General features: G+C 33.4%; 1 protein-coding gene across 5 annotated transcripts in view; it reads right to left on the bottom strand.

Annotated features, from left to right (window-relative positions):
* The window catches only part of LOC114335237 (serine/threonine-protein kinase dyf-5-like), a 101470-nt gene that overhangs the window by 26483 nt on the left and 51198 nt on the right, over positions 1 to 23789 (bottom strand). For all 5 annotated transcript variants that reach the window (XM_028285445.2, XM_028285444.2, XM_028285437.2 and 2 more), the window contains exon 4: positions 9372 to 9710. In XM_028285445.2, coding sequence (XP_028141246.1) covers positions 9372 to 9710 — 339 coding nt within the window. The remainder of the gene's footprint in view (positions 1 to 9371; positions 9711 to 23789) is intronic.

Below are 23789 nucleotides of genomic sequence, written 5' to 3' on the forward strand. Positions count from 1 at the left end.
AAGGCAGTTGATGGAAAAATACAGGAGTAAAGAAACAAACGCTCATATGGTATTCATTGATCTTGAGAAAGCATATGATAGAGTTCCTCGAGAGATTCTGTGGTGGGCACTCAATAAGAAAGGAGTCCCTGGTGAATATGTAAAGATTGTGAGGGATATGTATGAGGGAGTAACGACTAGTGTTAGGACAGGTGTGGGAGAGACTGATAAATTTCATGTGAAAGTAGGATTGCATCAAGGTTCTGTGCTTAGTCCGTATTTATTCTCATTAGTTTTGGACCAGATAACAGCGAAAATACAGGGTAACATTCCATGGTGCTTAATGTATGCTGATGATGTCGTGTTAGTAGGAAATAGTGAAAGAGACTTAGAACAAAAACTGGAACAGTGGAGACAAGCTCTGGAGGAAAAAGGTTTAAAACTTAGTAGGACAAAAACAGAGTATTTGGAATGTTCATTTAAAGATGGAGCTACTACAAATAAAATGGTATCTTTGGATGGTGAAATGATTGTAAAAAGCAATAGTTTTAAGTACCTAGGATCGGTATTACAGAGTAATGGAGAAATAGATGGAGATGCATGCAGTAGAATTAGGGCTGGATGGATGAAGTGGAAAGAAGCGAGTGGTGTGTTGTGTGACAGAAAAATTCCAATGAAGCTGAAGGGAAAATTCTATAAAACAGCCATAAGACCAGCTATGATGTATGGAACTGAATGTTGGGCAGTGAAAAAGAAAGAGGAACAGCGAATGCATGTGGCGGAAATGAGAATGCTTAGATGGATGAGTGGAGTGACAAAGAAGGATAAAATTAGAAATGAGTATATTAGGGGAAGTCTAGGTGTGGCACCAATTGATGCCAAAATGAGAGAGCATAGGTTAAGATGTTTTGGTCATGTTCAACGTCGAGACGTTAACCACCCAATACGAAGAATAGCTGAAGTGCAGATTCCTGGAAGGAGTAGGAGAGGAAGACCAAAGAAGAGCTGGGGGGAGACGATAAGGCAGGACATGTTGGTAAAGGGGATTAACATTGATATGGCCCAAGATAGAATTGTGTGGAGAAATGCAATTAGGGAAGCCGACCCCGCATAGGGATAAGGCAAAGAGAATGATGATGATAAAATTCTAACAACTTCTCAATATGGCTTTAGATCTGATATGAGTACTACAGATGCAGCATTTTCTCTAATCGAAAATGTGCATAAAATCTTGGAAGCAAAACACCATCCTCTTGGTATTTTCTGTGATTTATCGAAAGCATTCGATTGCGTAGACCATCAAATACTACTGGACAAGATCTACTACTACGGCATTAGAGGTACACCACATAAATGGTTTCAGACATACCTATCACACAGAAAAATGTGTGTTAGAATAAATAATTCTGATAGTAGCTGTGAAGCATCCTATTCAAATTTCGCAGAAGTTCAGTGTGGAGTTCCACAAGGGTCTGTTTTAGGACCAACACTGTTTCTTATCTATATCAATGACTTGGTAGCTAGTTTCCCGAATACCACATTTTCACTTTTTGCAGATGATACGAGTATAGTAATTAAAGGCGATAGTTCTGATACATTAACATCCTGTGCCGCTACTACAGTTGAAGAGATATCAGACTGGTTTCTCGCCAATAAATTGGTTCTGAATATTAGTAAAACACAAAGTATCCGTTTTAATTTGTATCAAAATGTGGAAGATGTTGTTATTAAAGTAGATCAAGAAAGCATTACTTCTTGTCATACAATTAAATTTTTAGGCATAAACATAGACAGCAAACTTGATTGGAGTTACCACATAACTGAATTTAATAAAACCCTTAGCAGAGCTACATATGCCATAAGAGCAATTAGACAAAATACAAATTTTTGTGTGGCAAAAATAGTTTATTTTGCTCAATTTCAAAGTATTATGCAATATGGTGTGGAATTTTGGGGCGCGGCTAGCACAGCAGAATCCACATTTGTGGCTGAAAAACGAGCAATTCGAGCACTATTCAACTTAACAAATAGAACTTCATGTAGACCTCTCTTCAAAGATCATGGAATAATGACGCTTATTAATATTTATATTTATAAGATATCTCTGCTTATACATAGAAAACGACATGAATTGTTAAAACCTTCTGACATACACAGTCACAATACACGCAGGCAAGATATAATTCTTCCCAATTATAATTATAGACGTACTCGAAATGGTCCATTGTACTCCGGTATTAAAGTATACAATCATTTGCCCACTGGGATTAAAGTACTTTCAATATGTAAGTTTAAAAAAAAATTAAAAAATTGTTAGGTCAATATGTTTTTTATAGTCTGGATGAATTCTTTTTAATAAATTTTAATGATCTAGACGGTTCCAACGCTTAGGCTAAAATCACATTATGTTCTTGTACATTTGTTAAAATTATATTTATTGTAAATTTGTGATTTTTTGGAATAAAGATAACTAACTAAAAAAAAAAGAGCTCTAGCTCCCTTAGGAAGCATTTTCGGACAAGGTGAATTGGGTTAAATTGTCTTAAAATTATCTGAGGAATCTTCTGTCTTCGTTTGTCGGTAGAGTTTCTGGACACCCTGTATATGTGTTTCGTCGATATGACCAAGGCTTTTGACAGAATGCGAATGAAAGACTTGTTAGAAATAATGATAGAAAAAGAGCTAAACTACAAGCTAATTAACCTAGTACACGATAATAACAAACAGTGTAAAATAAAATAGTATAGAAAGTATAGGAAGGAGAGTGTCATGGTTGAAGAATTTAAGGGACTTGTTTAAATGCCGTTCTATAGAACTCTTCAGAGCAGCGGTAGATAGAGTCAAGATAGTGATGATGATATCCAACCTCCGATTGGGAGACGGTACTTAAAGAAGAAGTAAAACAAAAATAAGAGTAGGACATTTGACAACATAAGACATAGTTATAAATACAGGAATCCGTCAAGTCGATTCATTGAGCTCAACCATATTTAATTTAATAATGGACATAATAATAAAAAATCTTCTCAGAACAGCTGGATTTAAGATGGGTCACATATTCTTTAGAGTAAGAACAGAACAAGTGTGTCGAGGTGGAGGTGTAGGTCGCGGTGGATGCTACTAGTTAAGTCGCGGTCGATGTCGACCGCACATAGCAAGGAGGTCACCTGCACTGTCACAAGAAAGAATCCTTGTAGGCCGCGCAGTAGACATCCATGTAAAACAAACTCATTTTATTTTCAAAATCATCGATGTAAACCTCCTAGATGGAATCGCGCTAAACCTCCACCGCGACTTACCTGCTCTATTCTCTTCCATTCACTACAATGTGTTTGTTTTACATGGATATCGACATCGACCACGACCTACACATCCACCTCCACCGCTACCCACTTGTTCTGTTCTTACCCTTAGAGTCGTTTGCTACGCTAACGGTGCTGTCCTTATCGTCGATTCTGAAGACAATCTCCAAAGCCTACTGCATGCATTTAATACTAAAGCTAAAGAACTAAATATGCTCATCAACACCGAGAAGACTACCTAAGTGGCTAGTAATTTCCAAAGAACCGATAAGATGCAAATTAGAAATTGACTCCAAAACTGTGGAACAGGTGAACCACTTCAAATATCTTGGAGCGGAAATAACAAGCTAAAGAAATCTCTCAAAAGAGGTCAGAGAAAAAACAATGAAAGCAGCTAGAATCTCGGGATGCCTGAAAGAAATCGTATGGAAGAACAAATATCTAAATACTGAAAGCAAAGTCAAAATATAAAAAACAACAGTAAGACGTATTATAACATATGCGGCAGATACAAGACCAGACACAAATCGAACGTTACAAATAATGACAACAGTTGAAATGACAATACTGAGAAGTATACATGGCAAAACTCTATGCCACAGAATAAGAAGTGAAGACATCAGACAAAACTGTGGAATACAGGACATAGGAAGGTGGGTCAGACAGAGACGAAGATATTGGAACAAACATATAACGATAATGGAGGACAGCAGACTCGTTAAAAGGGCAAAAACGAATAATCCAAAAAGACCACAGGGTAGAACACCAAAACGATAGGGAGAATGCTGGACCTCATCGTCCGGGAAAGACTTGATGGCAATGAACTAGTGTTGCCCAAATGCAAGACCAAGACGAGACTTCGAGAGTCTTGGTCTTGGTCTTGCACCAATACACCTGGTTTTGATCTTGGTATTGCACTCCCGGTCTTGGTCTTGCAGCAAGAATCTTGCAAGTCTCGCAGTTACCCACTAGCATATTGCTATTTATTAAACGTTACTTTAGATTTTAGAACAACGTAACAGTGTAAGTACATTTTCAGTTTGACTTGACATACAGGGCGAGGCAGATAAACTTCCTATTAGAAATATCTCGAGAACTAAAGACAACAGAGTCATGAAAATTGGAATGAAGGGGTTTTGAAGAGTGATCTATTTAATGAAAATATTTTTATCTATTTCCTACTTCCAGTTATACCGGAAGTTCTTTATAACTTGGTTTTTTTAAATGGGATACCCTATATATTTTTACATTTCTGAATTCACTTCAATGTCTTCTTTCTAAAAATATGAGGTTTTGTAATGTTATACAAGCAGGGGTGGGCAAACTTTTTTTAATAAGGGCCACAAAAGGTTTTTGGTCTATTACCAAGGGCCGCAATGTTTTCGAATTTTTAACTTTGGGGGGGGGGAGGATGTCTCGCAATTTTTTTTAAATTTGTTTGAAACTATGGTAGAATTATTATTTGTTTTAAACTATGGTTAGAACTATCGAAAAATAAGCCAAGGGTGGCAAATTTTTACCGACACCTAAACAAAATGAATTTTTCAGTAGACATCAGAACTCGTTATTTTATCATATGAAACAAAAAATTCAAAAATATTTTATTAGCTTATGAGTTTCTCGAGATAACACTGTCGAGTTTTTTTTAGTTTTGACGATTTTTGCGTTTTTGATATCACTCAGAAGTAAAAATACCGAAAGAGTGAAAATCAACACATTTGTTATTAATACCTCACGAAACGTCTAAAGAAAATATATGAAAAATTTCAGGTGGATCTGTCAAGATAGCCTTTGAGTTACAATGTCCACCGCCTATAAAAAGCAGTTGAGCAGTTTTGAGAAAAACGTTTAGTTTTAACAACTTTTATTTTCAATTTCTTCTGTCTGTCAAATCGTAAAGTGATGCACATCGGAATATGTTTTTAAATCGCAGAGTAATTTACAAAAGAAAATGGAACAGCTGTTAAACATTTCTCACTACGCTCAACAAGCTGCTGCAAAGCGAGTCGAAGGAAGGGATATTAAACATGCTGTATTTCTGGTAGTTTTCCTACGGTCAAATTGAAATTTTCAGAGAATATTTTTGAAATTATGTATTTTCATACAAAATAAAAAAAATAGAAAATTTCAAAATTTTCAAACCATATCCCTACCCATCTATACCACATTCGCACTTATTTAAGTAGGGTATTTGCCGCAAATATACAGGGTGTTTCATTGAGAAACGGGAATACTTAAATTGTGAATAGAGGTCACCAAGGCGGTTCTAGATATAACTACATTTATTGCCTCAATGATTTTTATAACTGAATTACAGGGTGTTTTATCGATTTTGCCCATGTCTTTCTGGAAGTATAACTTTAGAACCACCTTGTATATTTTTTGATATTTGACATAGATATCTCACATTTAAAATCCAAACCACGCAACTTCTAATCACAAGAACAATCCAGATCCGGACTAAACAAAACTACTGGGAAATAATTGGAATAATTCTTTCTTTTTTATATGATTAATGAATAGTTTGAATTTCATTACAAAAGTTTCATTTTGCGATCAACACATAAATTTAGCAAAGTAGCAGTGTTTAATTTCTAAATAATTTTCTCCCCTAATTCACAGCATCTTTTAAGAACCTTTTCTAAACTTAATTATCGAATATGCTTGTTGATTGTGGTATAGTATATTGTATATCAGTATGTCAGTATTGTATATCAGTATGAATATCAGATTGTATATCAGTATGTTCTGTCTATAACTCTTCCAAAAATGCTTTGAATTCACGATGATTTAATTCTATTGAACTAATACAGTTAACAATATTGTTTATAATTGAAATGACGTTGTCCACTTGCAAAAGATTTTTGCACAATATCTGATGATGGATTATGCAGTGAAGAATAATACATCATGTTCTGGAAACTGTTGAACGTAATCTTTAAGTTTTCTCAACGTTACAATATTTGCTCCTCTTAAATTTGGCGCTCCGTCAGTTGTTACTCTTACTAGGTGGTTACCGGTTAATTCAAAATTTTCCACACAGTTCCTGACTACTTCGAAAATATCATTTTCATTTGTTGAAATTTCATGGATTTAATTGAGGGAGCCGATAAATCTCTGTGCCAAAAACCCAAATAGTTGCCCGTGTTATGTTGAAAATTTGCGAAAAAATTACCCGCTGCGAAAGTGATAATATTAATAGCTGCATTATCTATCTATATTTAATTATCAATATTAGCAATAATTAGAAAAAATCTTGAAATGAAAATAATTCACTTTTTCTCCTCGGGCCGCAAGAAAATGTCTAAAGGGCCACATGCGGCCCGTGGGCCGCACTTTGCCCACCCCTGTATAGGGTAGTTTAAAAAATAATTACGTTTTCTTATTAATTTCGTAGCAACTTTCACACCCTGTAGAATTGTAGTTATTTGACATCAAAAACTTTATTTATGTTCAAATGGTTTTTAATATAGTCTACTATTGTTAAAAGTTATTAGTATAGCTAAATGTTGAATTTGGTAAACAGGGTTGGTCGAAACTCGGAATGAGTATTTTCTGAGTTTTCTTAAATAAAACACCCTGTATTTTAGTCTTGTAATGAAATTATATTTTATGGTACTTTTTTATTTCTTAAGCATTCTCTATACCTAACAGCCTTAATTTGTGCTTAATTGGTAAACGCACTAACAATCTTAATTACGTATTATTTTGATAGCTCAACCATTATTGGTAATTTTTAGGATCAGTCTAGATTAATATGTATCTATTTCCGAAAAAGTATTTGCGATTGAATATGTTCACGACCAACCTAATAAAATTTCACGTATTTTTTGTTGCAATTAATATTTGGCTTGAATCACCAATAACTCACAAACAAAGCAGTTAGGTATAGGGAATGCTTAAGAAATAATAAAGTACCATAACATATCATTTCATTACAATACTAAAATACAGGGTGTTCCATTTAAGAAAACTCAGAAAATACTAATTACGAGTTTCGACCAACCCTGTATTCTAAAATTAAAAATTAGCTATACTAACAATTCTTAACAATAGTAGACTATATTACAAATCATTTGAACATAAATAGAGTTTTTGATGTCAAACTACTACAATTCTACAGGATGTGAATATTGATACGAAATTAAGAAAGAAAATGTAGGTAATTCTCTTTTAAACTACCCTATATAACACTACAAAACCTTATATTTTAACAACGAAGACATCAAGGAAAATTTAAAAATGTAAAAATATACAGGGTGTCCCATTCAAAAAAACGAAGTTATTAGCAATTTCCGGTATAACCGAAAGTAGGAAATCGATGAAAGTGTTTTCATTAAATAGATCACTCTTTAAAACCCCTTCGTTCCAATTTTCATGATACTGTTGCCTTTAGTTCTCGAGGTATTTCTAATAGGCCATTTATCTGCCTCAACCTGTTGTAGACATAGTAAAAACCAAGCAAATTAATAAATATCTAAACAACTCACATCGGGTGGGGTTTGAACCCACGATCTAAACTATCCCTGCCTATACTCTCACTAACGGAGCTATCTACCTTGCCCCGCGGGAGTCAGTCTGTTTCTTAATAAACATTTGCATTCAATAACCTTACATGTGCTAAAACATGGTTAAAACAAAAAAAAACAAATAATTGACATATTAAAGAACATTCTCTGTCTACTTAGAAAGGAATTGTGTTTGACTAATTGATATAATAATTGCACACTCTGCAAAAAGTTTATAAGAACGTTGTTTAGTCTTTACGATGTGGTATTCATACAATCCTACTAACTGATAAGGAGGAAAAACAATTGAGTGGGTGTCGTATTAAACTTTTTATCAGCTTTAGATGACATATCTTTAAAAAGTTTCAATAGGATATTACTGTCGGCGTCACAACACAAGATTATTTTATGAAAGGACAACTATTCTCAAAATCTATTAGACAATTACAGTTAATTTCACAGCGAAGGCGTCGGCGTCGTCTGTTGGAAAGATTGTATTACAAAATATTTTATTATTACATTGTAATAATTTATTATGACCTTCTTCCTACTTTATAAATAGGCTCAATGCCTATTTTACTTCGGTTGTTAACCTCAATTGAAATTATCTGACCATTTTTTCCTCGGTCGCCGGTCGTCCCAATGATCTTCTTCCATTTGGAGATTTGTCTCTTGCTATTCATACTATTATATTTCCTGCCATTCTTTGCATGTGTCGGTTCCATTCTATTTTGCTTCTTTTGGTCTACATGTTTATTTCTTCTATACCACATCTCGCTCGTATTTGCTCACTTCTTACTCTGTCTCTTAGAGTTTGGTTTGCTATTTTTCGTAAGACTTTCATTTCTGCTGTTGCCAGCAGTCTTTGTGTTTTCGCCGTATCTGATCTGGTTTCCGCTGTGTACGTCATTATCGGTCTTATTGTTGATTGATATATCTTGGTTTTAGTTTCCACTGTGAGGTATTTGTTTCTCCAGATTGTGTTGTTGAGACATCCTGCTGCTCTGTTCGTCATGTTCACTTGTTTTTGTACTTCTTCTTCCACTTTTCCGTAGCTTGACAGTTTTATTCCGAAGTATTCCGTTTCCATCACCTGTTTTATTATTTTGTTATTTACGATCAATTTACATCGTCTCGGTTCCGCTGATATTGCTGGTATTGTTCATAATGCGCGTAAGTCCAATTTTACAAAATTTTGTTACATACTTGTTACGTCTGACAGTCTCTAAGCATATACCCGAACTACTATATTCCCTAAAACGACACTCAGTCCTCACTGCAAGACGCAAGAGTCTCGCAGGCTTAGTCTTGTTCTTGCTCAAGTCTTGCACGGTCAGTCTTGGTCTTGGTCTTGCTAAAATAAAGCGGTCTTGGTCTTGGTCTTGCGAAAACGCAAGAACAAGACCAAGACTGCAAGACCAAGACCGATTTTGGGCAACACTACAATGAACAGGCAGTAGCCTACTAGCATGATCGACCACGCTAGAAAGAAGAAGAAGAAAAACCGTGTACACTCCAACCGGAATAGACGTGATCTTGGTCGGTTTAAGCTTAAGAACATTAGACAACTCGTGTTACTAACCTCATCAGGTGTACCTCTTAGAGCGCAGATTTTATATAATTGATCCGTTTCCGTAGTACCTGGAAACAACGGTCTGTAAGTATATATTTCAGCTGCGATACATCCTAATGCCCAAAGATCTATAGGACTGCTATAAGTAGTTGAGTGAAGTAAGACTTCTGGCGCTCGGTACCATCGAGTGGAGACATAGTCAGTGTACGGTGGCCTAGATCTGATTTCCCGAACTAATCCAAAATCTGCTATTTTCACCATTTCTGTTCCTGAACATAGAATGTTTTCCGGTTTAAGATCTCTATGGAAAAATCCGTGACGATGGATGAAGGACAAACCTTGTAAAATCTGTAACAAATTCAAAATTTTTGTATTACGTTTAAAAATATAGTCATAAGTCAAATAGAAGACATGTTAAAGAAATATTGAAAACAATATAAGATGTATGAATACCAGATGAGAATATATATATAATATCAGAAAAAGAAAGTGAAAGAAAAATGGTGGAAAATTCGAAGATCACCGCCAACTCTAGAATAAAATTCAGAACAGGCTTAATCATCCACAAAAGGAAAATGAAAAGTTACAATTTATAAATAAAATAAATTCTTATTATTAGTTGCAGTGCACAACAAGCCTTGTAGGCCTAGGGCCTTAGAGCAAACAATTTAAGCTATTATTTTCATTGAAATTTTTAATGACACTTTACCATTTTATGTTTTATGATTCTCTGTTTCAGTTCAAGACACCTACCAATAGCCAAAAATTTGGAAGATTCTTTGATAAAGTATCTATGGTTAGTATGAGACACGGTGTGTCGCTGCTAGACCCTTTGAATTGATGATGGTTGTTCCCAAGTTGTAGATCTTTAATGATTTTGGTTTAAACTTTGTTCTTTTAGAAGTTTGACGGGCGGCATATTTTTTTGCTGTTTGCATATTTCTGTGATGTTATTATTGTTGTTAATTCTGGTCGATGAGGTTATTTGATGTATACCTACGTTTGCTTCCTTTTTTTATGTTTCTGTTGGTTTTGATTTTTTGATGTGTTGTTTCTTCCTACTTCTACTAAGTTCAGTATCTCTTCAGTCATTAAATGTTTTTTAATATCTGCTTTTTCTGTAGGATTTGTAGTATTTATTGCCTCTATAATCCATGTCTTTGTTTTGTATGTTCCCATGTTTGATTAAGATCTCCAGTAGGTTAAGGTGTATTATTGTCGTAATGCATTTTTGAATGTTTGAGGTTCCACATAAGGTTCAGAGGTTACACTTAGATCGACAGCACTCGGACTCTTGTATTCCATTGCAAAGTACTGTGCAGGGGTGTGTGTCAACACCCAATTAAACCAGGCTTTGCGTATTACATCAGGCACAATCAAGGCCATCCCAACCTACTAGTTACCAGCACTGAGTCACATAGTACTACACTAAACTCGGAAGATAGTCGAAGTTAGTGTGCAATTGGAAAGAAAGTGAAGAAAGTATAAAATAGAGAAGAAGGAAGGGAGAAGAATAGAATAGAGCACCGGCTAAGTAAGCTCGAAAAACAAGAGACTAAAAAGAAGGTGGGATTAGAGAGCCAGAAAAAGGAAAAAAATTAAAACAGATTTCTTTCTGAAATAATTTGGTCGGGAAAGAAGGAGAGGTCATGTATAATTCTAGGCTCAGTGGAGGCTGCTCTTCAGATAATGAAAACACCAAATAGTAATGCAAGATTTTATTTATACGACCGACACTAAGGGTAGTTACCCCGGGAGAACTTTGAGTATTGACTTGTGACTTGTACGCGATTTAGTTGAAGACACTATTTGATGCTACATATTGATTCTAGTGAGTGAAGTTAAAGGCACCTCTGACCTGGTCGAAGTGATTCTTGAGGATTCCAGACAGCCTCCAACCAGAAAGTAAACCAATTTACTTTGAAGAAACAAAAAGTTTCCAGGTATGGAAAATATGCAGGAAAGCCAACAAAAACCGGAACCAAAAACCATAAGACCAAAATCCAAAACTCCAAAATCCAAAACCCTTGTACAATGGATCTTCTCACAAAAGACTGCTTTCCACAACAGGAAAATGAAGACAAATTAGATATTAGTGGTCTTTCAAAATAACAAACTTGCCACTTTTTACAAAAACTAAACGATGTATAGAGGTGGGAACGGATATATTTTTGTAGAGGCTTTGTAACTGAAACAATAGTCCCATCACACTTCTGGCGAGAACATGCTGTTTTAATGGATTATAGAAAATTTAACGCTTGGAAGAAGAATGTACCGCCTGACATCCTGGATATGCCATGTATTACAAGCAATCCAGGAGGTTTCGACCAACCACGACGAATCTGGGCTAGACTGAACAAACTGTAATAAGAATAAACAATAAACAATAATAATAATAAGAACAAACTGTAACAGGTTCTTCTACTCTCTTTTCAAGTGGAAAAAAATACCCTCTCCAAATTGCGATTGCACTGCTGCAAGACAAACGGATAAACATCTAGTGTAGGAATGTCCGATCAAATCCTACAATAGTAATCCTTCCAATTTCTTAGTTGCGACCAGAGGGTCAATTGAATATATTTGTTAGCTAAATTTTTGTTTGTAAAAATTAATTATTGTTATTTACTATTTGTAATTACTGTCCTTATTCAACAACATATACAACTTGAGAAATACCAACAGAATGTCTGAAGTCTGAGTTTATTGTACTTCCAAAAAAATCAGGAGCCAAAAAATGCTAAGAATACCGTACGATAAGCCCGATGAGTCATCTCCCAGTGGCGGTTATCCCTTTAGGTCAATTGGTCAATGACCTCCCTGTAATAATTGTACAATCAAACGATTATAATGTAATTATTTCCTTAAAAAAAGAAAATTTTCTGTATTAAAAATGTTCGGAATACAATAGTATCGTTCAAAGTTAAATTTTGCTTTAATTGTATTGACTTTTCAGTCATTTTGTTGTTGTAAAATATAGCGACAAAGATGCCGCGAAAAGATTACCGATAAATAAACATGAAATACGAGCTGTTTGACGGTACCGAAAAGCCAAATTTATCTTTGATTGAAACTACCGCAATATTACTCTTAAACAGCAAAATACGAACATTCACGATGGTCAAGAAATTTATTTGACCTCACTGTGAGAATACAGCACTGGGAATCCGAACGTTCACGAAAATACGCTCTTATATGCAAGTTGGTACCAAATCGTGGTCATTGACCGTAGACCGTAGATCTACGGTTGAGACGTGACTATCTAAGCAGGGAGTAAGATTAGTTCGGAAATTACAAAGTTAAGTTAAGTGCGTTCGTGAGATTAATATTATTTTATTATAGATTTTTATAAAATGTCGGTAGTGGTTAGTATAAATGAACTCCAACGCCAAATGAAATTAAATTGAAGAAGAATCGATTTACTTTTTAAATCCGCATAAAAATGTAAGTTTTTATTTATTTTAGGTTTTGAGTTTAAGTAGTTTGTTGATATTCTGGCTGTTATAATTATATATTATATCATACTATTTATCTGATTTATTTGGCAATTAGTAATGAAGACTTGTTCCTTTTACTTATTTCATATTTACTTGTCAAATAAAGATCCGCTTAAATTTAAACAACATATTGCAAAATAAGGTATAAGAAACCAATACAGATGATGGAATAAGAAATTATTTAAAATGGGATTTGTAGGTATTGTTTTTCCAAAAAAATCTTGAACCACCGGATATGACCTCCCCCTTCACTTACAGACCAGCCGCCACTGTCATCTCCTAAAATTGTTCCTAAAAGTAATCCATACGAGAATTTACAATCTATGACAATCTATGTGATCATCTCCTAAAATTGTTCCTAAAGGTAATCCATACGAGAATTTACAATCTATGTGAAAGTCAAATTTCGCCCAACCAGTTTTAGTTCATAAATGCTGTTGGTACGAGAGCGAGAGAGGCTTTGTTTTCAATACAATTTCAGAGATGCAGAGAAATCAATTGCGACGTATACGCATGTCTGGTTGACATACCATATCCCAGCATATCCCAGCCACCCTAATAATTATGGCCGGCAAATGAACTCGGATATTCTGATTAAACTTAGCGTCGAAACCACTACAACTACATAAACCATTTCGGCGATAATGATTAAATGGATTATACTTTTGGAGCTCGATAACTTCTGAACGGCTTAACCGATTTTGATCATTAAACATGAGTTTGAAACGTATTGACAAGTAGTATCTGATGTATTCAAAGTCAAGTATGATTACTAAAGGTATTACAGGCATTATTGAGCTTGAAAAACCGTTTTTCCCATAAGAAATAGATTTGATCATATTCATGAAGCCTATAACTTAAAAATCGAATTATCCCAGATATCAGGTATACACCGTTAGACGCGTCTAGAGTCGTCCTACAAACGCTCGTTATTGGCGCAATTCGTATGTTGAAATTTTAAGTAATTGTCGAAAATCCAAAATTTTCAAAGTTTACTTTTTCAGTTTTTCGGCTATACTGAGCCGAGTGTAGGTGTGATCCTGACCGCTTAGGCACCATTTGAAAACTTAACTCAACGCTCTTGATTTGGTGTATTTGCGTCTTTTCTCTCTTTCCTTGAACCTACAATATATACACCCAAAAAATATAGATGGCTTACGGGTGGTCAAAAGTCACAAACTACACCGATTCTGAATCGGCCCTGACCCCCTCTAAAAAGAATTCAAATCGGTGTAGCTTTTCCACACACACACATACATACATACATATTCACAAACATTTTCCCCTTTTTAAATAAAAATTGAGTCATACTTTTGAGCTCGGTAACTTTTGAATGGTATAACCGATTTTCAAAATCAGACATGCGTTGAAAAGGTAATGATCAGTACTATCAGAAGCCGCAAAATTCGGACTTAAATTTTTGAAATTTTTGGGAGTTTTGAAGACGAGAACGAAAAACAGACCCTAAATGGGAAGAACCGTAAAATCCACACCCTTGGACCAAAATGGAGAGTTGGCATATGGATGGGCGAGTCTTTTCCTAAACTTTAAGATGGGGTTTGGCCCAGTCTTCAATTCAGTCAGATTTAGAAAATCTAAAATTTCATGTATATTTATGTAGTGTCGCATGTAGGGGTATTGTGCACCACTGACGGGAACTGCCGTTCTCTGGTAATGTATAATGATTTTGTATTTTTTCCTCTGATCTTGTTTTCCTAGTTAACTATCCGGTTTACTATTTATTTTGCTTAAATAATTATGAAATAGCCCCCGTAAACGTTTTTTCAACTTCATCCTTATTGTAACTTCACTACTATGTACTATACAAAGTAGAAATTTCTAACCCAATGCTGGTTTCCAGCCAAGATTTTCCAGGCACGCCAAATCTGTTTTTGCAATAATTTATACAGAGTTCTTGCGTGTTTATACTCGCCAGCTATCCAGCTCACGAAAAAAGTGTATGTAAATATAGGGTACTAATATAATTTATTATAACGTATCCAAGAAAGCATGAGAAGTTTCTACAAAAATTTAGCACGGAAACTCGGATATTAAACACAAAGAACATTTTATTGACGTCGATAAATAAATTAAAGACCCTTAAACAGTTGTAAAATGTCCGATGTGTCGCAATTAGTTTGTGGAAATTTTAATGGATAGTTTTGGATATCGATAATCAATGTAGGTAATACCCAAGGGCTACAATAATAATTTTAATATGGACTGTGGGGAACTATAAGTAATGAATTTAATAAAACGATAGGTAGTGTAATTTATTACATTTTAATCAATAAAAGGGATACGGCATACTTAATAAAGCTATACACTGACAGAATAAAGTCCTGCATAATATCTGGGATTTAGTCCAGGGTAATAAGGTTTTTTCCATGACACTCGAGCAGCCAGGGTACTGAAGCATTTTTTCGACAGGTAATACCTATAAGAGCAAATTGTAACTATTTCCTGCGTAGGATCTGGCGGCCATTTTTATTTATAAACAATTAAGTGTCAAAAAATGGCATTTTCCCTTTTTTTTTCAAATCAATGGAAAACAGTGAAACTTATGGTTTTCTTAGTACAAATATCTTTGAGATTATGGAAAAAGCTTTAAAATGACGTATTACAAAGTTTGATATACTCATTTATTGTTAATATAATTGCGAAGAAAGGTCGGAATTTCAAAAAAAATTAATTTCGCAATATCTATTGCAAAAATTAGTGTACAGTTTTGAAATTTATGTCATATAAGGTTTCTTTGGTGCTTAATATGTGATAAAAATTTCAAAGCGATTCCTTCAATTGTTTAAATTTTATTCAAATTGTTTATCCCAGAGAGCATTTTTTTTACAATAACATAAGTCAGAAAAAAATGACGTTAAAACCATTCCACAGGTGTCAAATGAAAGAGCATGAGCTATATTTACAACTTGGTTTAAAAAAAGCGAATAATAAATGCATTTATTAGTAATAAATAATTATGCAAAAGTATCGTAAATCTTTCCTTATAAACTTTTTATTTTGTTATATAAGAAATTATATATATTTATTACAATTTTTTATCAATTATGATATAAATAACATTACTTGGTAGTTGTGCACTTAAAACAGGGTAAAAAAGTTAATTTTTTTGGAAAAAGTTATTCAAAAAGTTTATAAGGAAAGATTTACGATACTTTTGCACAATTATTTATTACTAATAAATGCATTTTTTATTCGCTTTTTTTAAACCAAGTTGAAAATATAGTTCATGCTCTTCCATTTGACACCTGTGGAATGGTTCTAACGTCATTTTTTTCTGACTTATGTTAGTGCAAAAAAAAGCTCACTGAGATAAACAATTCGAATAAAATTTAAACAATTAAATGAATCGCTTTGAAATTTTTATCACATATTAAGCACCAAAGAACCCTCATTTGCCAAAAATTTCAAATCTGTACACTAATTTTTACAGCAGTTATTGCGAAAATAATTGTTTTTGCAATTCCGACCTTTTTTCGCAATTATATTAACAATAAATGAGTATATCAAACTTTGTAATATGCCATTTTAAAGCTTTTTCCATAATCTCAAAGATATTTGTACTAAAAAATCATAAGTTTCACTGTTTTATTTTTTGACAGTTAATTGTTTATAAATAAAAATGGCCGCCAGATCCTACGCAGGAAATAGTTACAATTTGTTCCTATAGGTATTACTTGTCGAAAAAACGCTTCAGTACCCTGGCTGCTCGAGTGTCACGAACAGGGTATATTTTTGTCTTATTACCCTGGCCTAATTTCTCGATGTCACTGTCCTTGATGTATGTTTCATGCACGTTTACGCTGACACTAAGTCTTAATGGTCTTGCAGTTTCTCCCACGTAGAAATTGTTGCATTTACAGGGTGTTTTATAGGTGCAGTTTTTGGATCTTTTTGTGTATTGTAGGGTTTGGTTTTGGACAGGATATACCTCAGAGTGTTAGTTGTTTTATATGTTTTTGTGTACTTATTTCTTATCCTTTCCAATTTGTCTGACAAGCCTTTTACATACCTATACGCTGTGAGCTCGTACGTAGAGGGGATATTTACAAATTCGCGAACGCCAGTAGTGACAAGTTTGTAAACGTTTACTGGAAATTTGACATAAATGTCAAAGTGATTAATTTAAAATTAAAATTAAAAACATTAATTATAAACAATATTAGTTGGTCAAAGCTGTGGTATATATTTTTAACTTAAATATACTTACGTTTTAAATACTGAATTTAAGTTTTTTTAATGTTCCGTAATATCTAATTATAAATAATCTATTATAAATACAATTAACCAAAACATCGCAAACCCTGGACTACCAAAGGTATCCGCATATCAGCCAAGAATATGCGTTCACTACTAACTGTACATAAAAAAATTTACTAGCAACGTCTCTGTCACTAAATATTCACCAAGTACAGGGCAACCTATCGAAAACTTATCAAATCAGCTAAAAAGGCCTACCATAGGGCTTTTCATTCACAGTCATTTGTTTCGAGCTTCTGTCAAATGTCGTATAATCTGTGTATATTAATATTATACACAGACTATACAACATATGACAGAAGCTCGAAACAAATGACAATCGATGAAAAGCCCTATTAAGATCGTGTGGAAAGCTCTAAAAATGTTGCAAAAGAAACTTAGTCCATAATAAACGATCTTCGAAATACCGGGTGTCCACTTATATTTTCCCCCATTTTAACTGCCTATAACTTCTAAACGGCTTAAGATAGAAATATGCGGTTTTCGATGAAATGTTTTATTTTAGTAAAAGTTTTGTCTGAATGGATTGAATTTTTTATATCGCTTTCAAATACAAAAAAAATGGCGGATTTTTGAAAAAAACGTTGTTGACTTTTTTTTAATGGAACACCCAGTATATTTTTTTGTAAATTGAAAGAAAGGTCATTCACCTATCCAGCGATATAAAGTTTTTCAAAATCGGTTGTCAAATCACTGAGTAATTAATTTTTAAAATGAGCGGTGTAACGTGGATATCACATACCTACAGTTGAGTCCGCGAGTCTTTACAAGTGCGTCATCATTTAAAGCAAACGAAATAAGTCGGAAATTTACTAAACGCAACGGCAAGTGGATATTATTCCGATCATGGGTTATAGTATAAAATTTGACGTTATCAAATAAATAGAATGTCAAATTTAAGTTTTGCTTTAAAATTTTGGTGCATAATTACAGCTACATTTGAAGTAGCTTAATAAATTATTTTATTATCATTGATTAATAAATAAATAAACAATTTATAAAAGAATTCAATAACATATTTTCTTTTTGTTATTTTATTCACTTTGGCGGAACTTTAAACACAAGCATTCAACTGTGTCAACAATGAGGTTAGCTTTGTACGTTGTCAAAATTTATCGTAAAATAACATAAACTTATTACAAAATTTCTAACTCCAATATAAAATTAGTTGTGAAAACAACTGTTTGTATACTATAAAAATCTTCAAAATGCAAAAATTCGAAAAAATAACAGCAAAAAATTCAACAAACTGACAGCCACAAAAGTAAACAAACCAAAACGTCAGAAATTGTACTTAAAATATGTGAAGACATCCCAACCGTCTTTCTTTGGAATACCTATCTCTTTTCAATGCACTGAGTGTAAATCGTTAATAAAAATAACATGTGTTTTTACTTAATAACAGGCGGCAGCTGGTTTGTCATTAATTTCATGCGTGGAAGACAATGATGCTATAGTATTTTTACTACAAAAGCGATATTACGTAGGTCAAAATTTTTGACGTAAGAGAACTATCAAAACATTAGAATGTGACTTTTCATTATAATTGCCATGTTTATAATAAACATGGCAATAATGAAAAGTCACATTCTAATGTTTTGACAGTTCTCTTACGTCAAAAATTTTGACCTACGTAATATCGCTTTTGTAGTAAAAATACTATAGATCAAAAGTATGTGTTTTATCTCGCCAGGTGTTAATGACGCACGGGTAAAGACTCGCGGACTCAACTGTAAATAACATAACTAAGCAAAATGATATTGTTAAGTGATTTCCACATTGCATCTTTCATTTTAAAAATTATTTGCTCAGTCATTTGACAACCGATTTTAAAAAATTTAATATCGCTGGATAGGTAAATGACCGTTTTTTCAAGCTACAAAAAAAACATACTGGGTATTTCAATAAAAAAAGTCAACAACGTTTTTTTTTCAAAAATCCGCCATTTTTAATTTAAAAGCGTCATAAAAAATAGTTATTTACCTAAAAACTTGAAAAAACGGTCATTTTCCTATCCAACGATATAATTTTTTTTTAAATCGGTGGCCAAATGACTGAGCAATTAATTTTTAAAATGAGAGATGCAATGTGGAAATCACATAACATAATATCAATTTGCTGTGATATCCACGTTGCACCTCTCATTTTAAAAATTAATTACTCAGTCATTTGACAACCGATTTTGAAAAACTTTATATCGCTGGATAGGTGAGTGACCTTTCTTTCAATTTACAAAAAAATATACTGGGTGTTCTATTAAAAAAAAGTCAACAACGTTTTTTTCAAAAATCCGCCATTTTTATTTTCGTATTTGAAAGCGATATAAAAAATTCAGTCCATTCAGACAAAACTTTTACTAAAATAAAACATTTCAGCGAAAACCGCATATTTCTATCTTGAGCCGTTTAGAAGTTATAGGCAGTTAAAATGGGGGAAAATATAAGTGGACACCCGGTACAACTCACACAGCTCAAACATTTTCCCTTCCTGACCCTGAAAATCTAAATGAATACTTTGTTAATGTAATTAAAAATATAACATCAACTATTATGCCAAAACAAGATCCCATTTCCTATCTCCATAATTCAAGAAAGGTCTCGAATTCATTATTTATAAGACCACTTGATAAATCTGAATTGATACAAACAATCAATAGTATCAAAAGTACTTCCTGTAGTACTGATGGACTATCCATAAAAAATTTCTCAAATCTCTTAGAAGATGTGTTAGAAGTCCTCATCTCACTAATTACTGATTCTTTTGAGAAGGGTAAATTTCCAGATTGCATAAAGACAGCCTCATTATTCCTCTTCATAAGGGTGGTGAAAAATCTAATGCCTGCAATTATAGACCTATTGCATTACTGCCGATACTGTCCAAAATTATTGAGACACTCGTAAAAGCCCGACTTATGTCTTTTCTAGTTGAAAACATTTTATCACAAAACCAGTTCGGCTTTTTAAGTAATAAATGTACCACTGATGCCATGTTTTCTGTACTACATGAAGTTTATTTTGTACTGAAGCTTGTACTGAACAATAATTTTCAGACTGTCAATATTTTTTGTGACTATGAAAAGATTTTGATTGTGTAAATTACGACATTTTGATAAAAAAACTAAATTTCTACGGAATTCGAGATATTTCTTTGAATTGGTTTCAACCTTACTGGATAATAGGAAAAACAGGTTAGAGTAAGTGATACAGACTCTAGTCTCAAAATCACTGTATGTATCACAAGGTTCAGTATTGGGTTCTCTACTTTTCCTTATATTTATTAATGACATCACTTTAAAAATCGATGGAAAATTTTTCTTTTTGCTGATGATACCACTATTACTTGGAGAATCTCATATATTGCAACTCTAACTACTATAACTTCTAATCTATTCACAAAAAAACCTGGTCCGATTCTAATTTACCCTCTTGTAATGAAGATAAAACAGTAGCATTGACCTATAAAGGAGCTCTTCAACTCTTACCTCTTAATAACAGTCAGATCAGTACCGTTGATTCTGTAAAATTTCTTGGTATTTTATTAGATAGCAACCTTAAATGGTTCCTTCATATCGATGTGTTAAGTAAGAAACTCTCCTCAACCTGTTATGCAATAAGATCTGTTTCGAAGAAAATCAATTTAGCCTCTTCCAAAATAGCATATTTTCCTTTATTCGAGTCGCATCTTCGATAGGGTCTTCCTTTTTGGGGTTCTGGTAGAGCTGCCCAATCCGATGTTATTTTTAAATTACAAAAAAGAGCAATAAAATATCTGTTTGGCCTCAGAAGAACAACACATTGCAGAAGCTACTTCAAAGATCAGGGGATTTTAACACTTTCTTCTTTATATTTAAAAACTGTTTGCTTAATTCGTAAACATCTACATATCTTTCCAGCAAGACCTGATCATGAGTACTTCACCAGAAATTCTTCTTTTGGCGTCTATTTACCGATCCCATCCACCGAGTTAGTAAAAAATCTACATATTATTATATTCTGCAAAAAAACTATACAAGTATCTCCCTCGTAACTAAAATCTGCAACAGCTTTCCCCAATTTCCGTAAAATGACAAAAGCCTATCTATCTGAATATCTGAAAGACCATATTCAGTAGAAGAATTTTTTAATCAATAACTAAGAAATTATCCCTTGCGTAAAAGTATTATTTTTATCTATATTTGGGTATCACGTAGCAGCTTAACTTATTTAACTGATTAGTTCTTAAGGTTGATTATTTTTTGCATTTTATTTAAATTTTGCAATAGATTGTTATTATTTTATTTATTTGTTTTTTTTTTAATTTGACGATTTATGTAATTTTTGTAAATTGTATTGTTTTGTTTTTCGATTGTTTTTAAGACCATCGGTACATTCTTCTTCTTCTTTTTTTGTTTTTGGTTTCGCTGCAAGGCGATTACCAGCACGATTTATTAGCGATCTTGACGTAGTCTGGTTCTAAGCCATACCAAAATCGCTGACTATGTTCTTGTAAGGAAGCTTTTGATGAGGTGTGATGATTATAATTAAATGAGATTAATTGGGTCATGTTAAGTATGATTAAAAATTAAAACATAAATTAAATGACAAATAGCAACATAATATAACACGGATACATATAAACAGTTGAGCCTTGCAATTTGTAAGCTTATTTTGTTAATTGCTAGAAAACGCATTGCAGTTTATAAGCTTATTTGGTTAATTGCAAGAAAACGCATAATTACATTGACTGATTCTTCCGTTAAGGAACTTAGAATATTGTATATAGAGAGCGGTGTTTTGAAGTTCATGGAAATAAATTTTGTGTATATATCAAAATTAGGAATCACATTAATCGGGCATTCAAAAAAGATGTGGTTTAGATCCTCGAGACGACCACATTCACAAAAAGGATTATCTTTTATATTCATTTTATACAGATGTTGTTTTGTTAAACAATGGCCTGTGCGCATTCTAATGATGGTGGTAGTGTGTCTTCTATTTCTATATGGAAAATTTGAATACCAAGGTTTTGTAGGAAAGAAGTCTTGAATTGTTTTGTATTGCGAAGTCTTCTTCTGGACTAAAGATTTCCATTTTTCTTGGTACTCTTTTGTAATTTTTCCTCTGATGACTGATAGGGCATCCTGGGAATTCAGTTGTACTTCCATGGGTACATTCAGGTCTCTTCCTATTTTTGCCAGTATATCAGCCTGGGTGTTACCAAATATATTAGAGTGTCCAGGTATCCAGGAAAGGAGAATTTTGGTACCATTCTCATTGGCTGAAGATATAAGTTTCTTTGTTTTTAGGGCCCTTATATCTGCTGAAGCAGATATATTACATGTTTTAATATTGGTTATTGCATTGAGCGAATCAGAAAATATTATAGCTTTCTTTAGATGTTTTGTAGTTGCGACTTCCACCGCTTGATGTATTGCTATACTCTCTGCTTTGCTTATGCTTAGAGCTCCAGGAAGTCTTGAGGAGAAATTATATTCAATACTCGGGATGCATATCCCAAAACCTACCCTTTCTTTGTTTTTTGAGGCATCAGTATATATAAAGGTATGGTCTTTTCCATATTGTTCAGTAGTCATAAGGAATTTATCTTTAATCATCGGGTCATATTTTTTGATATTACAATTTAGAATTGGAAGTGGATTCATTAGTGTATCATAGTCTAATTCATAGCATGGAAAATTTGGGCTTTTGTATATTTTTTTAAAATATGGAAAAAAATATTCTAATGCCGAAACCAAGTATGGTACATTATGCCTTGTATAAAAATTAGGTTTGTTTATAAGTCTTTTACGTATTTCAATTAGGAGTAATATTATGGGATGATTCTCAATAATGATGATTTTACTTAAAAATTTAGAGGCTAACAATAATCTTCTATGTTCTAGGTCCATTTGGGCAGACTCTGCCAAGATTGCCAAATTTGGTGTAGACTTCATGCACCCCAAACATATCTTAAGTCCCTCAAAAAATACTGCATTGAGTTTGTTGTTGCATTTTTGTGATATTGGGTTGAATAGGAAGGAACCATAATCGAGATGAGATCTGATCAAGGCATTAAAAACCATTAGGAGTGTTCGTGGGTCAGCTCCCCACCAGACTCTACATATTGCACGTAGGATGTTAATATTTTTCTTTGCCTTGAGTATAATATTGTCAACATGTAAGTCCCATGATAGATGCTTATGAAAAATTATGCCTAGAAATTTCACTTCATTTTTTAGAGGAATGGCTGTGTTGTTGATTTTGATTTCTGTTAGATTATCTCTTCGCCTACCCTTTGTGAACCATACAGCTTCACATTTGTCTTTGGATAAGGACAAGTCATGTTCTGCAAGCCAGTGTAATGTGTTTTCCAATTCTTTGTTTATTTTACTTACCATGCTTTGGATATCATATCCCTTAATATACAAAACCAAGTCGTCTGCATATCCACATATTTTAACTTCATTATTGCTAATACAAAACAATTCTGCTATATAAATATTAAACAAAATGGTACTTAAGGGAGAACCTTGAGGTAGCCCCTTAGTTGCCATGAAAGGTCCCAAAAAGTCACCATCATTAGATCTTGAATATAAAAGTCTGTTCTGTAAAATTTTGAACACAATATTATTTATTGCAGATGGAATATTTCGAAGTTTTAGTTTACTATAAAGTTT

Source organism: Diabrotica virgifera, chromosome 7 (assembly GCF_917563875.1).
Source record: "Diabrotica virgifera virgifera chromosome 7, PGI_DIABVI_V3a".
Lineage (NCBI taxonomy): Eukaryota > Metazoa > Arthropoda > Insecta > Coleoptera > Chrysomelidae > Diabrotica > Diabrotica virgifera.